At 41.8% G+C, this 22,191-nt stretch overlaps 1 protein-coding gene across 1 annotated transcript in view; it reads left to right on the top strand.

The window, feature by feature from the left end:
• LOC126204297 (uncharacterized calcium-binding protein B0563.7-like) overlaps positions 1–22,191 on the top strand; it is a 532,738-nt gene that overhangs the window by 498,396 nt on the left and 12,151 nt on the right. The window contains exons 5-7 of the mRNA XM_049938684.1: positions 3,624–3,767; positions 19,929–20,038; positions 22,023–22,113. Of these exons, the coding sequence (XP_049794641.1) occupies positions 3,624–3,767; positions 19,929–20,038; positions 22,023–22,113 (345 nt within the window). The remainder of the gene's footprint in view (positions 1–3,623; positions 3,768–19,928; positions 20,039–22,022; positions 22,114–22,191) is intronic.

The raw sequence follows: 22,191 nt of genomic DNA, 5'->3' as shown, positions 1-22,191 counted from the left end.
GCCACTGAGCTTCAACCGTTTTTGAACTCCTCTATCCACTTATCAAAATTTCCGCTGTTTGTACGACTTTCACCATACTATAAAATCATTCCAGAAATGATTTTAGCCGGTTTTTCACTTTCAGAAAGCAAAAAACGGATCACTGCACGTTGTTGAATCAACGGGGAACCTTCAAACGGACATGCCATCGTTAAATGCAATTTATTTATTTATTTCTCGTATCGGAAACGTACATATTAACACGATTATGAGTTTTTTACTTTTTCCCAAATCATGGTCACTTTCAATGCATTTTCTACGCCTTGATGAAGTTCATCTTCTATACAGGACGCTGAATACAGTCGGCATTGAAGCGTTTTATGATGAACAGTCCAGTCACCTCCACAGTCGCACTAAATATCAACTTGATCACTGTAGCTCCATCTTGCCAAACTAATCTTCTGATCAAACTAATCTAGGTCTCAAGTTTAGTTAAATTCAATATGGAGATCATAAACAAAAAAAATTTTTTATCTGTCGGTGTCAGCCTAAAGACGTGAAAGCACGGAACTCCTCCTACAAGATGTTTCATTTCTACATCAGTTTGTCTCTTCAGTTATTGGATGTCCCTCGTAAGTAATATAATATGCAATACTAGAATGAAACCTGTCCCTGCCATAGAACAAAAGAGGCGAATATGTCCTGGGCAAAGTTAGGGGTGCAAAAGAAGGTAACTAATTTTTCGACTCATTTGACAGCTTCAAAGACATCCAGATCAAAACATATTGACATATTCATATTAGGACTGGTACCTATATCATGTACTATAATGCATCGTCTCAAGTAAATTAACATGATACGTGATGGAATCCCCCCTCCCAGGAACAAATCCATCCTCAGAAATTTTATCCTCCCAGAAAAAATATTTTAGTTATTACATGTATGCTCTTCAGCCATGCTGTTTAATATATTGTTTACTGCAGCTGGCGATTCTTCTGGATTTTGCGCACACGATCAGGGCTTCAGCCTATAAATTGTAATATGTAGGTGTGCCAACAACTTTCAGCTAAGAGAGCTCAGTGGGCTGGGCAAGTAGTATTAACTCGCAAAAAAGAGCGGATAGGGCATGACGTTTTGATTTAAATGTCTTTGAAGCTGTCAGATAAGTAGAAAACCTAGTTTCCATCTTGTAAATCCCTAACTCTTAACAGGACATCTTCGCCTTTTTTGTGCCTTGATAGGAGAATTCTTCCTTTTTCTTCACAACTTTACCGTAATTTTGACATTAGACCGCCATAGATTGGCAACCGATGTAGATTTTTGTTGATTCGGGGGACGACTGATCTGGTATAGGACCTTTTTATTGTCTTTCGAACCATGTTGCCTATTTCATGGTTGCCTAAATCGTGGCAGCGGATAAATTTTTCACAAAACACAAGGGCGACCATTAATTAAGTGTATTTGTCTACATTCTTACGAAATTTGAACCAATTCGCACAAGATTGAAACATATAATCGATGCGCGTAAAAAAAACTCACAAAACATATTTTTTGCACATAAAATTCAAATGAAGCTACGTTTTTGAAACAGAGTATTCAGTTTTATCGTAAGGATGCTTCTTTTATTTATCTGAATCACTTTAAACCTCTTCCGCACATTCAGTTCACATAATAATGATTTTACGTGCTACATTTACCTTCGCTTTAAACCATCGTATATCGACAACGGATAAAGATTATCGGATGAAAAAGTGAAAAAGTGATTCGTCTCAAAAAGTTCCCAGAAAAAGTGTTTTTTTGCACGTATTTGCACGTAAAATCCGAGTGGTGCATATGCAAATGGTGTCATTACCTGAGCATTAATTTCAGCCCAGCTAACATCTTTTGCAAAGGAAATTAATCGATTCGCACAATCCGCCTATGCGTCGGCTCCGGTTCGTCATTAGAACGTTGCTTAATACACGATAATATAGCTGCTGCAGTAAGACAGACGGTCGAAAGGTTATGCAAATGGCCACTAGTCCTAGGTAAACCAAAAAAAAATTTTACGCGACGTTCTTAACTCAAATAGGAACCGACCGCCAAGACCCCCACCCCCCCTCTCCACCCACCAAACCGAGATTCTGTGCGCGACCTTCTCAACTATATTTATATACTAAGACATGCCCGAAAGAACAGATACCATTTTAGTATATATATAGTTAAGGCTCACCGGCCACTTGACCATCTGATGAATAGAGCGTCTGCCATGTAAGCAGGAGATCCCGGGTTCGAGTCCCGGTCGGGGCACACATTTTCATCTGTCCCCGTTGACGTATGTCAACGCCTGTAAGCAGCTAAGGGTGTTCATTTCATTGTAATTTCAACTATATTTATTACAGCGCTGAGTTGTGGCTCGAGGTACGGGGACTTCTCGGACAGACTGTAGTACTTTTTTTTTTTTTACTATATCTTCGTCATTTACCAGCCATGGCTGGACAGACTGCGTCACAAATACAATGTTTATCAACTAACATTTATACAACACCATATACAAAATTTATATTACAAATAAAAGAAAATATTTATGCAGTGCACAAAAACACATAGAACATAGCGGGAATGAAATATAACTAAACAGGAAAGTAAAACTTCATAGCAGCAAATGAAAATACCATAAAGCAAAATGTCACACACACAAAGTTTCATTTTGGCAAAATATGTACTTTAAGTAAAACACAGAATTAAATGTGTAGTTAACATAAGAAGAAGATTAAATTTAGGCAAAATTATATATAAAACATAACAATATTTATTATTTTGTCCATTCAGTAGAACTGCTGTTGAAAAACTCTTCCAATGAATATAGTGGATGTTGTTTAAGTCCTGAGCAATTTTTTTCCGAAATAATTCAGGTGGCACGGATTTCACTTCTGGAGGCAGTTGATTGTACATTTTTAGGGCGACTGTTGGAAAGCTGTCTTGTGTACTTGATAGGCGACATCTTGGCACTTCAATGTTCCTCTTACAGCGAATGTCATGATTATGTATTTCTTGTCTTATGCTAAAATTCCCTTGATTTTCTTTTATATACATGAGGTAGAAAAACACATACTTGCTAAAGACAGTCATTATGCCTAGCCTGGTGAAAATAGGCTTACAGTGGTCCAGTCTTTTGCTAGAGGATATGATCCTGATGGCTTTTTTTTTTTTTTTTTTTTTTTTTTTTTTTTTTTTTTTTTTTGTAATAGCAACACATCTTTGCAGCCTGAGGAGTGTCCCCACAACAACAGTCCATAGCTAATGTGGCTGTGGAAGAGTGCATGGTAGACTATTGTGAGAAACTGGTCAGTTATTATCCTCTTCAGCTTCCTCAGGAGGTGTATCACAGGAGAAAGTTTGGTGCATACATATTTACGTATTTACCCACGTCAACCGCAATTACACACAATGCTGTGGCTTCAGCATTATCGAGACGGAAACCCCGGGTTTTCAGCTAATTTTAAAGCACACATCTCCATTGTGCTGTCGCCGCTAAAGCAGCAGCATTTCGCATTAGCAGACATCCGTGTCCGCGCCTCGCCCTTTCCTGCTAGCGGCTTCCCCTCGCCACCGCAGCTATTGCGCCACCTGGATGTGCAGCCTTTGTGGTCTCCTGCCCGCAGAGTTCCGTGAGGCTTTCCGGCTGTTCGACAAGGACGGAGACGGGAGCATCACACAGGACGAGCTGGGCCGTGTCATGCGCAGCCTGGGACAGTTCGCGCGCGAGGAGGAGCTCCAGCAGATGCTGCACGAGGTCGACATTGACGGTACGTCTCTCTCTGCTGCACGTTGCACAGCGTTCGCTACTTTGTTCGCCCTAAAGGTATGTCCACCCTATGCCTCTTTCCTCCCGCGCTGGCGATGACGCATGCGAGCGAAACCGCATTGCACTGGTACGACCATCTTAATGTGCGATAACCTCGTTATTCAACCAGCAGAACGTATCTAGGATGACCTACCTACTATTCATCAGATTGTTAGACCACCGAAGATCTTATCTCGCATGCATCCTAAGATAATTCAATGATAACTGATTCTTATACTCTTTCGCGTTTTGAATGTGACGATTACTACTATAATGTGCAACGTAACTACTGTTACTTTCACAAACCAATACTGGAATCAGCTGCAATCGGATTCGTTGATTTCTCTGTTGCTATGCCAGCCCAGCGATTAAGCGATTTTTACCAAAGAGACAGAATACCAAAAGGAGGCAACAATGCGATGAGAGTAATGCAAATTGAACCACCCTCCGCCATGTTTTCGGAAGACAAAACAGAGGAGCGTGGTACATGATAGTGAGTAAGGAAGTTATGAAACCTAGCCTAAAATAAAAAAAAATCACCTAAAGTTAAACATATGTAAGTTCTTTTCTGTGCTGGTGTATAACACTAATGAACAAAACCACCAAGAGATAATATTTTTAAACAGTGCGCACATTAAATGAGATACATTCGTAGTGTTACTGCTTTTGCGTGTGCAATTATACACTGCGCAAACTTTGGGTATGATTTCCAAAAGAAATTCGGCAGTTACATATCTAACAAGTTCGCACACGTGCTATCTCGCTTTTAAAATAACCAAAGAATGACGAGTGACTTAAATAAGAACTTCGACTGGCGTTCGTTTGAAATCGGTCACATGACGTCCCACGTAAATTTTGAGAGGATTCGTCTTATTTCTTTGTTTCCGTATTGTAGCTTGTGTGTTATGTCAGTACATTGTTTCAGGACAATTAAGATTTATCACGATTTGTTATACTTAAATGTGAGTCACTGCGGTCATGCCGTAAGACGCGCAATGGGGTAGTCGAAGGAAGTGCGCTTTTTTTCCATCTTCGCGTTTGTAACACATTCTGCGATTTTCTTATTCATGTAACAGAATTATAAGTAACTTCTACACCGTTCGATGATATCCGCATATAAAAGCGTGCTTCATCAGGAATGAGTTTCTTCGATTTCGTGACTTAATTCGAATTAAAGAAAACGAAAGACGACGCTGCTGCGAATGAAAAAACCAACAATGATAATCATATTCTTTCTTGTCACAAATATCTGACCTCTTTTCTAGAATACCGTACTTACCAGTTCCAAAGGATGTGGTTATGAATCTCATCTAATTGCTGCGAGTAAAATGAGCAGCAAAGACATTTTGATGAGCGGGTCAGGCTTGCAAGTGAGCGACCGTTTGTAGCAGCAGTTTATGGCGGGTCATGACCCATCGAACATAGGCCGGTGTGAGGTGGAGCGTACACCATTAAGTTCAGTAGTGGTTTTGACTTTGTACATATGTACTGTTTATGTTTTCCTTTTCTTTTTCGTTTATAAATGTATAGCTATGGTATTCTTTTAATCATTGACAAAGGTCTTCTTAGGCACTTGTGGGTTTTATTGTTGTTCTGAATAAGGTGTAGTTATCTACGCCGAAACCTGGGTTAACGCTTAACACTAGGTGCTTATTTCGCAATCGATGCGGGTTTTTAGTTTTTTAATATATTAACCAACGATTGCTGACGCGCTGCGATGTTGAAGGTTCTTACATTTATAGTCACAATAACCCTGGGTTCGGTGTGGGGAGGGGTTGGGGTGAGTGGACTGCTGTAGCCTGTTGTGGGGTTGTGTGCTGCTGCGGGTTACGGCGGGGACGAAGCCTCTCACCCGTTTCAACGTCCCCAGTTCCATACAATACAATAACCAGTAAACTTTAATGTACACAATTGTAGCCAGTGGGTCTGAAATGGTTAAGCTGTCCTCTCAGGCTCCTGCCTAACCAAATACTTATTTTATCCTTCGTTTCCTAATCAGATGGAAACGAAAACAGCATCGAATATTTCAGCACATACTTGCATTACATTCATAAGAAAGTCCCAGAGTGTCACAACAACAGTAACATAAAGAAATGATACTATGCATTCGTGTGAGGCAGCGTTATCAGTACCTGACAGAATTTCAAAGAGGCCTCAATGTGGGTCTCCAGTTGGCCGACTGATGGAATCGTGCAGTATCCAGATTTGTGGGATATTCGGAAGTCAAATTGGTCTGATAAACAGAGGGAATATTTTATTTCATTTGATTTGATTTGATTTTTTATTGGTCCAGTTTTATCATACAGCACAAACTGTACAATTGATATTGGACAGGTCGAAGATAAGTTACAATAATACATAGTATTAGCAAAATAGTAGGCAAATTAAAAATAGGTACCTATTACAATTAATTTTGCTACGTATTCAGAAATTCTCTGACAGAATAGAAACAGTGCTTTATTAGAAATGCCTTTATTTCAGTTTAAAATATTGGATGAGTAGCATTTTTTATTTCCTCTCGTACCTTATTGTGTAGTATTACACCAAGTTAATTATGCTCCTCTGATAGGTGGTTGTTCTGTGATATTTCTGATGTATATTTGATTTCCCTCTGGTATTATAGTTTTGTACATTTTTGTTCTGTAGCAGTTGGCCTGTTTTCAGGAGGTAGTCCGTAGTGAACAAGATAGTTTCATAAATGAATAAACTTGGAACATTTAGAACAAGCTCAGTAAAATAGGCCACAAATTATACTTAGAGCTCTTTTTTGTACTCTAAAAATCTTTACACTGTGAGTTGAGTATCCCCAGAAAACGATCCCATATCGGACTAGTGAGTGAAACTGTGCATAGTATGCCTGCAGTACTGTTGTTCTGCTTGTTGTAGTCTTTAAAATTCTTAGGCCATAGCACACAGATGATGGTTTTCTACACAAGTTATTTATATGTGTGTCCCACTTTTAGTCTTGCTGAGCCCATAGACCCCAAAATTTTGTGACACATTTTCTAGGGGATCATTTTTTAATTGTGCTTGAATAGACATTTGATTAGCTGGAGGAATTAAATGAAAATCGAGACACACCGTTTTTTCAGTATTTATAATAAGTTCGTTTTTTGTGACCCACTCAGCAAGTCTTTTCATATGACTTTCTGCTGTGGACTGCGAAGTTTCTGGACTGGATCCAGTGAGCAATATGCTGGTGTCATCGCAAACAGGATTGTTTTTGTGGGACTCATACATATATTCGACATGCGCCTGTAAATGAAAAGAAAATGCATGACCTAAGGGATTACCAAGCTGGCTTTCGGAGGAACAGATCAACTATAGACCAAATATTCACCCTGCGTCGAATTTTGGAAAATAAATGGGAATACAATAAACCAATTCATAATCTTTTCATAGATTTTACAAAAACATATGATTCAGTATTGCAATCAAAATTGTACAGAATTCTTTTGATACTTGGAATAGCAAAGAAGTGTGTTAGACTTATAGAAGTGAGTTTGAAAAACACAAAAGGTAGAGTACGCGTGGGGAAATTGGAGTCAGAAGAATTTGTAATAAAGAACGGACTTAAGCAGGGAGATGCCCTGTCTCCGCTACTTTTTAATTTAGTCCTAGAATATATTGTACGAATGGCAGCAGATAATTCAGAGGGCGTGGAGTTAAATGGAAATGTTAAGATATTAGGGTATGCAGATGATCTAAACATCATTAGCGATAGGAAAGAGTCTAACAGCAAATGCGAATGCGTTAATCAAGGCTAGTGAAGATGTAGGTCTAAGGATAAGTGAAGACAAAGCTAAATACCTGGTTACTACTAGAATGCCAACAGCAGTAGATCAGGAAATGTTAAGAGTTGAAGACATGCAGTTTGAAAAAGTGAACACATTTAAGTATCTAGGCGTGTACATCACTTCGAGAAATGAGACTGAATCCGAACTAAAGAAGAGATAACGGGCGGGAAATGCGTGCTAATTCTCACTGAATAGATTACTTTCATCACGGATATTGTCTAGGAATTTAAAGATTAGAATATACAAAACTACTATTCTACCAGTTATGCTGTATTGGTGTGAGACTTGGTCTCTCACTGTGCAAAATGAAAATCCGTTTCGAGTATTTGAAAAAAAAGTTTGGAGGAAAATTTTCAGAGCAAAAAGGGATAACGTTAGCGGAGAGTGGCGAAAACTGCATAACTAAGACGTTCACGAACTCTATTCAAGCTCTGACATAATCAGTATTATTAAATCATGTAGGCTGCGATGGGCGGGTCACGTAGCTCGAATGGATGAGGGCAGGGCAGTGCGCAGAGAACTGGTAGGGCACCTAGATGGAAAAAGTCCTGTGGGAAGACCGAGGCGTAAATGGAATGTGAAGGCTGATTTGCGGAGCCTAGGTATTGAAGGTGAATGGAAGAAATAGCCCAAGACAGAGACAGGTGGCGAAAATACGTTGCTGCGGTAATGGACTCTCGAGTCCGGTATGACCAGTGAGTAGTAGTAGTATGACCTAAGGGATTTCTACCATGCCTACCAAAAGGAGGAGCCATCCAGAAGTTGTTGCACCGCATGAAAACGTGAGGACAGGCTTAATCGTCGTTAAGGTTCTGGTCGACCAAGTGTGACCATCACAGGAGAGGATCACAGTATTGAGCACCTGGCACATTGAACCCCTTCACATCCGCGCTTGCCATTCAACAACAGGTAATGGACTCCCTGCAATATCCGGTATAATACACTCCTGGAAATGGAAAAAAGAACACATTGACACCGGTGTGTCAGACCCACCATACTTGCTCCGGACACTGCGAGAGGGCTGTACAAGCAATGATCACACGCACGGCACAGCGGACACACCAGGAACCGCGGTGTTGGCCGTCGAATGGCGCTAGCTGCGCAGCATTTGTGCACCGCCGCCGTCAGTGTCAGCCAGTTTGCCGTGGCATACGGAGCTCCATCGCAGTCTTTAACACTGGTAGCATGCCGCGACAGCGTGGACGTGAACCGTATGTGCAGTTGACGGACTTTGAGCGAGGGCGTATAGTGGGCATGCGGGAGGCCGGGTGGACGTACCGCCGAATTGCTCAACACGTGGGGCGTGAGGTCTCCACAGTACATCGATGTTGTCGCCAGTGGTCGGCGGAAGGTGCACGTGCCCGTCGACCTGGGACCGGACCGCAGCGACGCACGGATGCACGCCAAGACCGTAGGATCCTACGCAGTGCCGTAGGGGACCGCACCGCCACTTCCCAGCAAATTAGGGACACTGTTGCTCCTGGGGTATCGGCGAGGACCATTCGCAACCGTCTCCATGAAGCTGGGCTACGGTTCCGCACACCGTTAGGCCGTCTTCCGCTCACGCCCCAACATCGTGCAGCCCGCCTCCAGTGGTGTCGCGACAGGCGTGAATGGAGGGACGAATGGAGACGTGTCGTCTTCAGCGATGAGAGTCGCTTCTGCCTTGGTGCCAATGATGGTCGTATGCGTGTTTGGCGCCGTGCAGGTGAGCGCCACAATCAGGACTGCATACGACCGAGGCACACAGGGCCAACACCCGGCATCATGGTGTGGGGAGCGATCTCCTACACTGGCCGTACTCCACTGGTGATCGTCGAGGGGACACTGAATAGTGCACGGTACATCCAAACCGTCATCGAACCCATCGTTCTACCATTCCTAGACCGGCAAGGGAACTTGCTGTTCCAACAGGACAATGCACGTCCGCATGTATCCCGTGCCACCCAACGTGCTCTAGAAGGTGTAAGTCAACTACCCTGGCCAGCAAGATCTCCGGATCTGTCCCCCATTGAGCATGTTTGGGACTGGATGAAGCGTCGTCTCACGCGGTCTGCACGTCCAGCACGAACGCTGGTCCAACTGAGGCGCCAGGTGGAAATGGCATGGCAAGCCGTTCCACAGGACTACATCCAGCATCTCTACGATCGTCTCCATGGGAGAATAGCAGCCTGCATTGCTGCGAAAGGTGGATATACACTGTACTAGTGCCGACATTGTGCATGCTCTGTTGCCTAAGTCTATGTGCCTGTGGTGCTGTCAGTGTGATCATGTGATGTATCTGACCCCAGGAATGTGTCAATAAAGTTTCCCCTTCTTGGGACAATGAAGTCACGGTGTTCTTATTTCAATTTCCAGGAGTGTATTACATGCGATGCGTTTGGGAGAAATAATGTCTGTCTTGTCTTGATCGTACTCTCTCGCAATTTAAACCGTAAGCTTTTATCTGAAATAGGTATACTTTTTGCAGTGTAACCCTTCAGACTTCGTTAAGTATTTTGAGCTGATTCCTAGGTAATATATATGATAAAATAGTTCTGAATTGTTTGCTCTTCTCTGAATCTTGTAAAATCCATCCCGTTAATACAACCTGGAATAAATGCTATTCTGAGAAACATACACAATTCAAAGAGAACACCGATTTCATGTAAAAATGCTCAACTGAGAATAAAAATTTTCCGAACAACCTCTTTCATGGATACACTGCAGTTCCATGGTACTCTTCCTCTGTATTTCAGTTTGGCATTTGCCTTTACCACATTTAGATTTATATGATCGTTCCGCATATATACTCGTGGAATCTGGAATAAAGATATTTTATTCCTCATATACTACAGCAAAGATTGGGTAATAACCATCAATCCTCTGGGATATAATAAGTGTGTTGTGTAACTAGTTCTTGTACTGTGATACGTTTCGAAACTGACGCACTCATTTATATAAAAAATGACAATTACATTGCTGCGGAGACCCACGGTTGAGACTGAGTTCAGTGAGCGATCAAAGAATGATGTGTCTTTTAGCCAATTGCTGTGCATTGTCGTCACGCCCGTCTCAGCACCAAGCGTTGGTCGTCAGCAGGTCGTCCTGCATTTCTTGGCGATTTTCTAAAAGAGGCGATCTATTCGTGTACAAACTGCAGTCTCTGCGAGCACCCTCGAAGAGCAACTGACATCGCCATGTAACAATCTTGTCACACTTGCTTGCGGCGCGCTTTAGACTCATACCTAACACGATATCCCGAAAGTAAGTGTGTTATTTACTGTATACAGCTGTGCAGAAACGTACTGAATGTTTTCTCGAGGCTGTAGCATCTAAGTATGAGACTTGATCCAATAGGAATTTCACCCAAGTGATGCTTATTGATCACCTCTCCAAAAGTCGTATGTGACCACAACAAGTGTTTTATAACTTTAAAGCCGGCCGCGGTGGCCGAGCGGTTCTAGGCGCTTCAGTCCGGAACCGCGCGACTGCTACGATCGCAGGTTCGAATCCTGCCTCGGGCATGGATGTGTGTGATGTCCTTAGGTTTAAGTACACTCCTGGAAATTGAAATAAGAACACCGTGAATTCATTGTCCCAGGAAGGGGAAACTTTATTGACACATTCCTGGGGTCAGATACATCACGTGATCACACTGACAGAACCACAGGCACATAGACACAGGCAACAGAGCATGCACAATGTCGGCACTAGTACAGTGTATATCCACCTTTCGCAGCAATGCAGGCTGCTATTCTCCCATGGAGACGATCGTAGAGATGCTGGATGTAGTCCTGTGGAACGGCTTGCCATGCCATTTCCACCTGGCGCCTCAGTTGGACCAGCGTTCGTGCTGGACGTGCAGACCGCGTGAGACGACGCTTCATCCAGTCCCAAACATGCTCAATGGGGGACAGATCCGGAGATCTTGCTGGCCAGGGTAGTTGACTTACACCTTCTAGAGCACGTTGGGTGGCACGGGATACATGCGGACGTGCATTGTCCTGTTGGAACAGCAAGTTCCCTTGCCGGTCTAGGAATGGTAGAACGATGGGTTCGATGACGGTTTGGATGTACCGTGCACTATTCAGTGTCCCCTCGACGATCACCAGTGGTGTACGGCCAGTGTAGGAGATCGCTCCCCACACCATGATGCCGGGTGTTGGCCCTGTGTGCCTCGGTCGTATGCAGTCCTGATTGTGGCGCTCACCTGCACGGCGCCAAACACGCATACGACCATCATTGGCACCAAGGCAGAAGCGACTCTCATCGCTGAAGACGACACGTCTCCATTCGTCCCTCCATTCACGCCTGTCGCGACACCACTGGAGGCGGGCTGCACGATGTTGGGGCGTCAGCGGAAGACGGCCTAACGGTGTGCGGGACCGTAGCCCAGCTTCATGGAGACGGTTGCGAATGGTCCTCGCCGATACCCCAGGAGCAACAGTGTCCCTAATTTGCTGGGAAGTGGCGGTGCGGTCCCCTACGGCACTGCGTAGGATCCTACGGTCTTGGCGTGCATCCGTGCGTCGCTGCGGTCCGGTCCCAGGTCGACGGGCACGTGCACCTTCCGCCGACCACTGGCGACAACATCGATGTACTGTGGAGACCTCACGCCCCACGTGTTGAGCAATTCGGCGGTACGTCCACCCGGCTTCCCGCATGCCCACTATACGCCCTCGCTCTAAGTCCGTCAACTGCACATACGGTTCACGTCCACGCTGTCGCGGCATGCTACCAGTGTTAAAGACTGCGATGGAGCTCCGTATGCCACGGCAAACTGGCTGACACTGACGGCGGCGGTGCACAAATGCTGCGCAGCTAGCGCCATTCGACGGCCAACACCGCGGTTCCTGGTGTGTCCGCTGTGCCGTGCGTGTGATCATTGCTTGTACAGCCCTCTCGCAGTGTCCGGAGCAAGTATGGTGGGTCTGACACACCGGTGTCAATGTGTTCTTTTTTCCATTTCCAGGAGTGTAGTTCTAAATCTAGGGGACTGATGACCTCAGATGTTAAGTCCCATAGTGCTCAGAACCATTTGAACCATTTTTTATAACTTTAAAACGAAATGCTACTCCTATCAGACTTCACTGACGCACATTCAACATACTTTTACCGGTGACAATGTGTCTCTACTGAGAACAATATAACGTGCAGTGTTCTTCAGCAGTTACCACTGGATAGCGCAAACGGCTATATCAGTCCTGCAACTACAGATATCAGGTAAATGTGACAGCCAGGACAAGTAGATGGTGAAACTGATTACTGTTCACTTTGATGGTATACGTACTCCAATCAGCATTTCCGACAGGAAAAAATTTATTATAAGCTAATGTCTAACATAGGAAAGTAATATCATGAAAGGTTAGTATTTCTTCCAGAACGCCATACCCACAAGGTGATAATTACTGAACTTATGAAATAAAACCGTCATAACTTCTGAACAGTTTGCATTAGGACGTTCAAACTGCACGGTTAGCTGTGGAGCATAATGGGAATTCGTACGTCCATGCACGGTTTGTTTTAGCGACGAAGCCCATTCTCATTTGGACGGATTCGTCAATAATTAAAACTGGCGCATTTGGGGAACTGAGAATCCGCATTTCGCGATCGAGAAGTCTCTTCACCTTCAGATGGTGACTGTGTGGTGCGCAGTGTCCAGTCACGGAATAATTGGTGTGATATCCCTTGATGGCATGGTGACTATCCGAAAGGTATGTGAACGTTTTGGAAGATTATTTCATCCCCATTATTCAAAGTGATCCTGATTTCGACAAGATGTGGTTCGTCCAAAACAGAGCTCGACCCCTTTGAAGCAGAGAGTGTTTGATGTACTGGAGGATCACTTTGGGGACCGCATTCTGGCTCTGGGGTACCCAGAAGCCACTGGCATGGGCCTCGATTGGCCGCCATATTCTCCGGATCCGAACACATACAATTCCTTTTTGTGGGGCTATACTAAAAACAATAACCACAAAACTGGCGGAATTGGAGCTGTGAAGACGGGTCGTGAGTCGTGCTTGGGTAGGTCAGATGGTAGAGAACTTGCCCGCAAGAGGCATAGGTCCCGATTTCGAGTCTCGGTCTGGCACACAGTTTTATTATGCCAGGAAGTTTCAACCCCAAAACCATTTCTGAGCTGAAAACCGCCACTCAGAAAGTCATTGACAGCATCGACGTTCACTTCAGTGGGTCTTGCAGAATTTCACCATTCATTGGCATCACATCATTGCTAATGATGGCAGGCATGTAGAAGATGAAAAATCCAAATATCTGTAGTGGCATTTACATGTTGAATAAAGTGTGTGCACGCCATAGTTTGTAACTAATTTACGTTTTTTTTCATATAGTTCAATAATTGTCACCCTTTAAGTGGAACGGGAAGAAACCCCAATAAGGGGTACTATGCCATGGACTTCACAATGGTTTGCAGGTTATAAATATAGAGGTAGACTAGTATCCATGCTCAATTCACAGCCCAACATATGACTTGAAATTGTTGCAAATTAATGAACATGTAAAATCAGTTACCGGAAGGGTGAACGAAAATTTTGGGAAAAACTGAGAAGTCACTCATTTCCAGGTGAGCCTGAATTCGAGATTCGAGTTTGTTATTGAATCTTGTGTGGGTGTCTGAGATCACCATTAGGACAAACTAGAGGAAGCAAGGAATGCATTCAAAAACCACTACTCTTATATGCGCGTTATCAGGCTCTTGGCAATGGGGCTGTTGGGAGTAGCAGAATCAATAGAAATTCATTCAATCCTCAGATTCTGTATACCCATCAAGATACATGGAATGAGTAAAGATATACATTAACAAAAGACAAAGAAATTGTAGAAATTTAATCTATACGCTAGATTGACGATAATCTATCACTATACTGCTTAGTACTGCAATTCATGCTTGTGTCACCTAAATTTAAACTTGTAAACGAGAGAAAAAGCTGGTACTTCGAAAGAAACTGCTGCCTCATCAGTTATACTAACTGGCTACTGTTTATTTCCAATTGGTATCTCAACATTATTTCATTACATAGCTACACAGTCCAGTCACATTTATATGGCCTCTGTATATGTTTGATGTCAACGTGCAATAACCACTCAAAGACGGTATGTGGCAGCACTAACAGTGGAGAGTATATAAAGCACGTCTGGGAGATGTGGAAAACTGCAGTCGTCATAAGGCAACAATAGAGCGATTGTCAGACGTCCAAAAAGGTATGGTCATTGGCTTTTAGACCCACTGGACAGATGGCTTTTGGCACATATGGCCCTGCAACTGCCGTTAGGCGGTTCCAGGCCAGAGTAGGGAGTGTTATGATCTGGAAAATCTTTTTGTAGCACTCCCTGGGCAATATCTTCATTCTGGAAGGCACAATGGATCAACACAAGTCTGCATCTATCCATGAGGACCATGTCCACCCCTACATGCTGTTTGTTTTTCCATGGCACAATGACATCTACCAGCAGGACAATTCAATGCGTCACACAGCTCGCACTGTCCCTGCATGGTTCAGAGAACACCAGGATGAGTTTAATGTTCTTCCCTGGCCCTTAAACCCTGGATTTAAATTATCTGGGAATCCGTGTGGCCATCTCTATCAGGCTGTTCACACTATGGATCCTCAGCCGTGAAGCCTACTGCAGTTGCTCACAGAACTAGAGTCAGCACAGCTCCAGAATCTCACTGAATCTCTTCCTGCAAGTCCGCACTACAACAGGTGGTTATTCAGGCTTCAGACAGTTGGTCACATTAATGTGAATGGACCATGTATCTTTCAGAGAAAATAGTTACCTACATCTGTAAATACTGAACCATGTTTACAGTATTTTACTTCTTGCCATGTGTTTTTACAATGAGCCTTGCTATGAGCCCTGTGCCAACAGAAATACCTACTCTTTAATTCTAATTTGTAGAAAAAGAGGCTAGTGAGGTATGTGTTTAACTTTCTTTTAGTGTTGGAATTTTCAATTTCTTGTTTTATTTTAGATGGGAATTTGCTCCATACCTTTGCGCCATAGTATATAAATATGTTATAAATGCTAGACAAGGAGGCAAAGTCTACATGAAGATTATTTTTGTGTCTTTTATTTTGACTGTGTACATCACAACTTACGTCATTATCAGTAACAAAAACCGTTAAGAAATAAATGTACTGGAAAGTGAGCATAAGAATACCAAGATCCTTAAAAATTGTTTTGCATGATGCACAATTAAGTACATTGGACAGTATCCATATTGCTTGCTTTCACTAAATAAGCTGTTTACTTCACTGCCCTGGGAGGTAAGTCCAGAATGAATGAAATCGAATGACATCAATCTGTATTGACTGTTTCCAATTGTTGTCAATGTTAGCTTAAAAAAAACATGCTAAAGAGGCTATTCCAGCAGCCATTGAGGGAACAGGCTGCAACCAACTGCAGATTGTGGCACATGTAGTAACAAATGATGCCTGTTATCTGTGCTCTGAGGCCATTCCAGCTCACAATTTGCAGTATTGTCCCCAGTATATTGGCCCTTTGGTTCTAACTTGAATGGAAGGACTGAATCAAAGACTTTGAAGGCTCTGTGACAAGCTACACTGCAACTTCCTATACTTGCACCATAGGGATGAAAACTGTAGGGTCCCCCTAAATAGGTCAGGTGTGCACTACGCATCAGAGGCTGCTAGTCAGGTAACTGATTGGTTGGTTGATTTCAGGGAGGGGACCAAACAGCAAGGTCATTGGATTAGGGAAGGATGGGGAAGGAAGTCAGCCATACCTTTGCAAAGAAAGCAGCCAGGCATTTGCCTGAACCTCAAGTATCTGACTGTGTCTGGGGTAGACACGAAGGTTTTTTCACATTAGGCGACTCTCCATCCAATCCAGATGATAGCTGTAGGAAACCTAAAAGTATCAGCATAAGATCTAAAGCAATGCCTCCCACAGGTGAGAATATTAAAATCCTATTGGCAAACTGCCAAAACATTTGCAACAAAGTGCCAGAGTTTGAAGTGCTCACGAAAAGCATCGAAGCTCAGATAATACTAGTTACAGATAGGCTGGTTGAAACCTGAAACTGATAGCAATGAGCTTTTTGGGGAAAATTTAAGTGTACAGTGAAAGGCTAGGCAAATTGTGAATGGAGGGGGGGGGGGGGGGGAGGTATTTGCTGCAGTAGGCAAGAAACTCAAATCCAGCAAGATGGAAACTGAAGCTATATGTGAGATTGTTTGAGCAAGGCTCATTATCGGAAATGGGCATAAAATGATGACTGGATCTTTCTATCACCCACCAGACTTGTCTCCTAATGTAACCGAAAACTTTAGAGAAAACCTCAGTTCACTTCTAGATAAGTCCCCCAGTCATACTGTAATCATTGAAGGAGACTTTAATCATCCAACAATCAACAGGAAAAATTACAGTTTTGTTAGGGGTGGGCATGATAAGACATCATGTGAAATAACTAAATGCCTTCTCTGAAAACTGCCTAGAATGCATAGTTATGAACCCACACATGGTGGAACTATATTGGATCTAATGGCAACAAACAGACCTGACCTCCTTGAGGTTATCCACATTGGAACTGTCAGCAGTGACCATGATGTGGTTATGGCAACCCTGATTACCAAAGTACAAAGAACTAAAACAAGCAGAAATATATATATGTTCAGTAAACTAGGTAAAAAATCAGTAGAGTAATATATCAATGAGAAACTTGAAACTTTCAGCACATGGCATGAGCATGTAAAGGAACTCTGGCTCAAGTTTAAAAGAATAGTTGACCATGCACTAGGTAGAGATGTGCCCAGTAGAACAGTTCATAATGGGAGGGAACCTCCATGATATACAGTCACTGTAAAGATACTTCTAAAGAAACAAGAGATTACTGCATAAGAGGTGTGAAACAAAGCATAGGGCTATAGATAGAGAGATGCTAAATGAAATGCATTTGGCTTCAAGAAAGCAATGTGTGGTGCCTTCAGTGACCACTGTAGCAGAAATTTGTCAAGCGATCTTTCACAGAACCCAAAGAAATTATGGTTGTATGTAAAGGCTGTTAGCAGTGCCAGTCCCTAGTGAATGAGAAGGGAACTGAAATTGAGGATGGCAAAGCAAAAGCCGAAATGCTTAACTTCATTTGCAAACATTCCTTTACAAAGGTAAACCCAGGAGAACTGCAACTGCGCCAATTTAATCCTTGTACCACTGAAAAGGTGAATGAAATAAGTATTAGTTTCACTAGCACTGAGAAACAGCTAAAATCATTAAAATTGAACAAAACTCCAGGTCCTGACGGAATCCCTATCAGATTCTATACTGAGTTTGCAGATGAGTTATCCCCTCTTCTAAATATAATCTATTGTAGAGCCCTCGAACAAGAAAACATGCCCATTTCTTGGTAAAAGGTACAGGTCACACCCATCTACAAGAAGGGTAGCAGAAATGATCCATGAAACTTCTGTCAATTTGTTGTAGTATCTTAGAACATATTCTGAGCTCAAACATAATGAGGTATCTTGAACAGAATGACCTCCTCAATGCCAACCGGCATGTATTTCTAAAACATCAGCTGTGTGAAACCCAACTCGCAATTTTCTCGCATTACATACTGAAAGCAACCAGGTAGATGCAGTATTTCTTGATCATCATCTAAAGCTCTCTTGATCAAATTTAAATTCATTTGTCCACTTGGCAACAGTTGAATATGAAAGAGCAGAGTTCCCCAGTGTAGTCTGGAAATCAGCATGAATGTCCTTTACTTTCATACCTTTCTTTACAAAGTACTTAATCACTGCCTGAATCTTGATTTTTTCCATTTTCACAAATCACTATGCGGGAACAACAGAGTGACGTCACTGCCACCACAGCTCTCTTCCAAAACCACTGATATGCACATGTTTACAGACAACCGTCCAATGTATATCACGTGAATGACTCACTGTGCTAGTGCTGACCTCTCTTGGTGATTCCGAGAACTTTTCAAACCACCCTCATAGCTGTCATGCAAAATTTCCATGTGAAAGTGAGAGTTCTCAGACCCACAATCATCACACTGTTTCAGTTTACCTCCCTGGACACTTAAAAGCAAGCTTTGTCCATGGAGATCACCTTTTTGAGATAGCCTAGCTTATAGTTGAAGTGACTCAGAATCTCAATTGCAAATGTTTTGCACTTTGGCCTGTCATCAGGTTGAAGCGCATGCATCAGCTGCACCTTTTAGCAATCAAGCTTCAGTCTGTTGTGTAGTACCGTGTGCACCATGGTTGATGGTAATTGTAACTGCTGAGATGCCTGAAACCTGCATCACTCATGCTCAGATGCCCAGAATCCATCCTCTTAATGACACTTCCAAATTCACTGAACCTTGTGTACCACTTTCTGATAGACATGATGGTGGTGTGTTTCCGAAATGTGTATGGAAGTTCTGCTGGACCTGTGTGTCAGATTTGGTCTCTAACTATTCCACATATTGTGCTGTCTGCTGGAGGGAGGGGGAGGGGGGGGGGGGAGGGCTTGCCATCAATAATTAATGTGGGGGGAAAAAGCAAGATAGCAAGCTTTAGGTGTGTGTGAATATTATTCTGCAAGCTGCACCTCTCTAGTTATCTCTGTTTCTGAAATATATGTGATCAAAGTTGTAAAGATAATTTTGGAACATCCTGCAGATTAAGTTATTCTTGGGATATTTGCTTAGTGAAACTGTTACCACAACATTCATGCTCCAATGTACAGTAGGAAAGTTATGAAATGAAACACAGGAAACTCAAGACAGGAATATCAACAATGTAGCAAAAAACTGATTGCTACTTACCATAAGGAAGATATATAAGTTTCAGAAAAGCACAATCAAAAGACACTAAAGTAAAACTTTTGGCTACTGCCTTCATCAATAAAAGAGAGAGGTGTGCACACACACTCATACAAACACTGGCATCCTGGCCCAAGATACGTAGTATGTTTCTTTATAGTAATAATTTGTCTTTTCCTACAATGTTAAAGTTATGAAATAGTCTGACTTGTAACAAAACATACTAATAATGTTCCAGGTAAAATATACAATGGTCTTTTTTCCACTGCTGATGTCTCACACAAATGCATGTCCATATTAAGCACTTGTGTATATACCTGTGATATGATTTGATATATGCAACATATATCTGTTAATATTAAAACATATGTACAGTATTCTATTTACAACAAACATTCATTCATTTTTCATAACATACTGGAAAACACTGTAACAATCTAAGTTTGGTAGTTTAAGGATGCAGGACTGACAGGTGAAGAGTTTCTGCATCATTTATTGTGTTAAGTATGTACAGCTACTTGTGAAATGAAATCTTTTGCTTCAACAGGTGACGGTAACGTCAGCTTTGAAGAGTTCGTTGAAATTGTCTCCAACATGGGTGCTACAGCTGAAAGAACTGCAGACCAAGAAGAGAAGGAACTCCGTGATGCATTTAGGGTAAGATTTCTGTAAGAACAATTTTCTACCATTGTTAAATATGGTATGGAAGGAAGGTTCTGGCAGAAAGTAAATAATTCAGGAGTACAAGTAACAACTCACCAAATAGTGGAGGTGTTGAGTCATCAACAGGTGTACAAATGAGATGGTGAAAGTCCCTAACTTTGGTTACAACCTTACACACACATACAAAATCAGTACAGCTGATAGTGAATAAATATTCACTATTCAGCCAGCACATTGTGTGTGTGTGTGTGTGTGTGTGTGTGTGTGTGTGTGTGTGTGTGTGTGTGTGTGTGTGTGTCTGCGTCCTTTACTCCTAAATTATTTACTTTCTATCTTTTTGAATGACTAAAAGTGTGTATCATGAGATTCATCTCTTTTTATAATACTGATGCTATTCTTATTCTCTTCACATTTCACACATGTAAATCATTTACAACAGGCTTTTATAACTTCTAAAATCAAACTATTCCTTGAATAATCTTGAACAATTTTGCTGCTCGTAGAGGGAATACTGTGGTAAAGTTCTTATTTTGTAACTGCATAACAATTATCCTCTTGTTTGAACATACAGACAGTTTCAGAACATGGATGAATTCCTCCTTTTGTTTCTCACTCAATGGTGAGGAAGTCCTGATCTGCTAAACATCAAGCTGGTTACTACTTCACCTTTGTTAATTACAAGTAAAGAATTTATCTTAATTTTATTCTTAACATTCACCTCCATGTCTTTGGATCCAAATTACCTGCTGTATAGGTTGAGATGTTAAGAACTGCCTCTCCTTGCTTATTTATAGTCTCTTGAGAGTGATGTGCCATCACTCTGTTATCTTTTTGAACTCCTTTGATGCTATATTCTCCCAATAATTCTCACAAAAACAAAACAGTTGTTCCAAAATATTATTTTTTACTATGTTACTCTGTTTTACAACTATCTTATATGTGTATGTCTGATGTTTCATTTACTTTGTTTGCTTTATTGTCCTTTTTTTCTGATGAATGTGAATGACACAGAACTTTTTTTATTTTTCATTCTAATTAACAGTTGCAATTCTCACAACATAGTACATAATGGATGTAATTGGTCTTTTTGTTGTCCCATCAACTTTTGTCATGCAAACCTGTTTTTGCATAGTCAGCACTATCAACATAAAAGTTTGCAGTCCATTTTTGCACACTTCCTGTCTTATTTAACAAACATTTTTCCTTAACTCTGTCTGTCACATGTGAGACATCAGTCCCAGAAGCTGTTGCAAATTACCATCAACTGCCACTCTCCTCCATATTTTAAGATAGCCACAAGAAATAACTCTGTGAAATGTGAGATGCAATTAGGGTGCTGGTAGGGTTTGTCATCTCTGTCCCATACCTTCTTCCCCATCCTACTATCCCACAGTGTGATTTCATGTGGTATTATTGATTTGGGAGTCCTGTGTTCACTAATCTCTTGCTGCTATTTGAGAGGCATAGTGCTGGTCTTCACTCCTCACTTCAGTGTCAATATGATAAAAAATCCAAAACAGAATTACATCCACTGATCAGTCATCCATGTTGAACAGTTATGGTACCCTTAATAATGGTAGGATGTCCATCCGTGACAGAGAAGAAAAACTTAGCACTTAAGTTTCGTAATTGGCTTATGGATTTCCCAGCCAACTTCAATTTTACTGTCTGGATCTGCTTTTTTTTTTTTTTTTTTTTTTTTTTTTACACTGAGGCAAAAATGTGGAGAGTGGGCACTGGTATAGATCCTCATTCTATCCTTTTATTAAGAGGAAGTTCACATGAAAGGCAGTGGGCCAGACCGAGTCATGGTGTAGTAAAAAGTTTTGAGCTACTCTACCATGAAACTTCAACACAGCATACATTCTGCTAATTAGTGAAGAATTTGTTCTATAAGATCCATGTTTGTTCATTGTTTTAGATCAATACAGATTTTGCACACAATATGAAATTATCATTGTGATTCAACTTTAAACAGGTATTTGATAAGCACAACAGAGGCTACATAAGTGCATCAGATCTGCGAGCTGTCCTTCAGTGTCTTGGAGAAGACCTCTCTGAAGAAGAAAGTAAGTTGGTATACATTAATATAAACCATGAAATCTAATTATTTTTCTTGTAGGTTAAAATTCTGTCAGAAAAATCTT

The sequence above is a fragment of the Schistocerca nitens genome, chromosome 9, assembly GCF_023898315.1.
Source record: "Schistocerca nitens isolate TAMUIC-IGC-003100 chromosome 9, iqSchNite1.1, whole genome shotgun sequence".
NCBI classification, from domain to species: domain Eukaryota; kingdom Metazoa; phylum Arthropoda; class Insecta; order Orthoptera; family Acrididae; genus Schistocerca; species Schistocerca nitens.
Note: the sequence above shows the minus strand (reverse complement) of the source record. Positions and strands in the feature narration are given on the sequence as shown.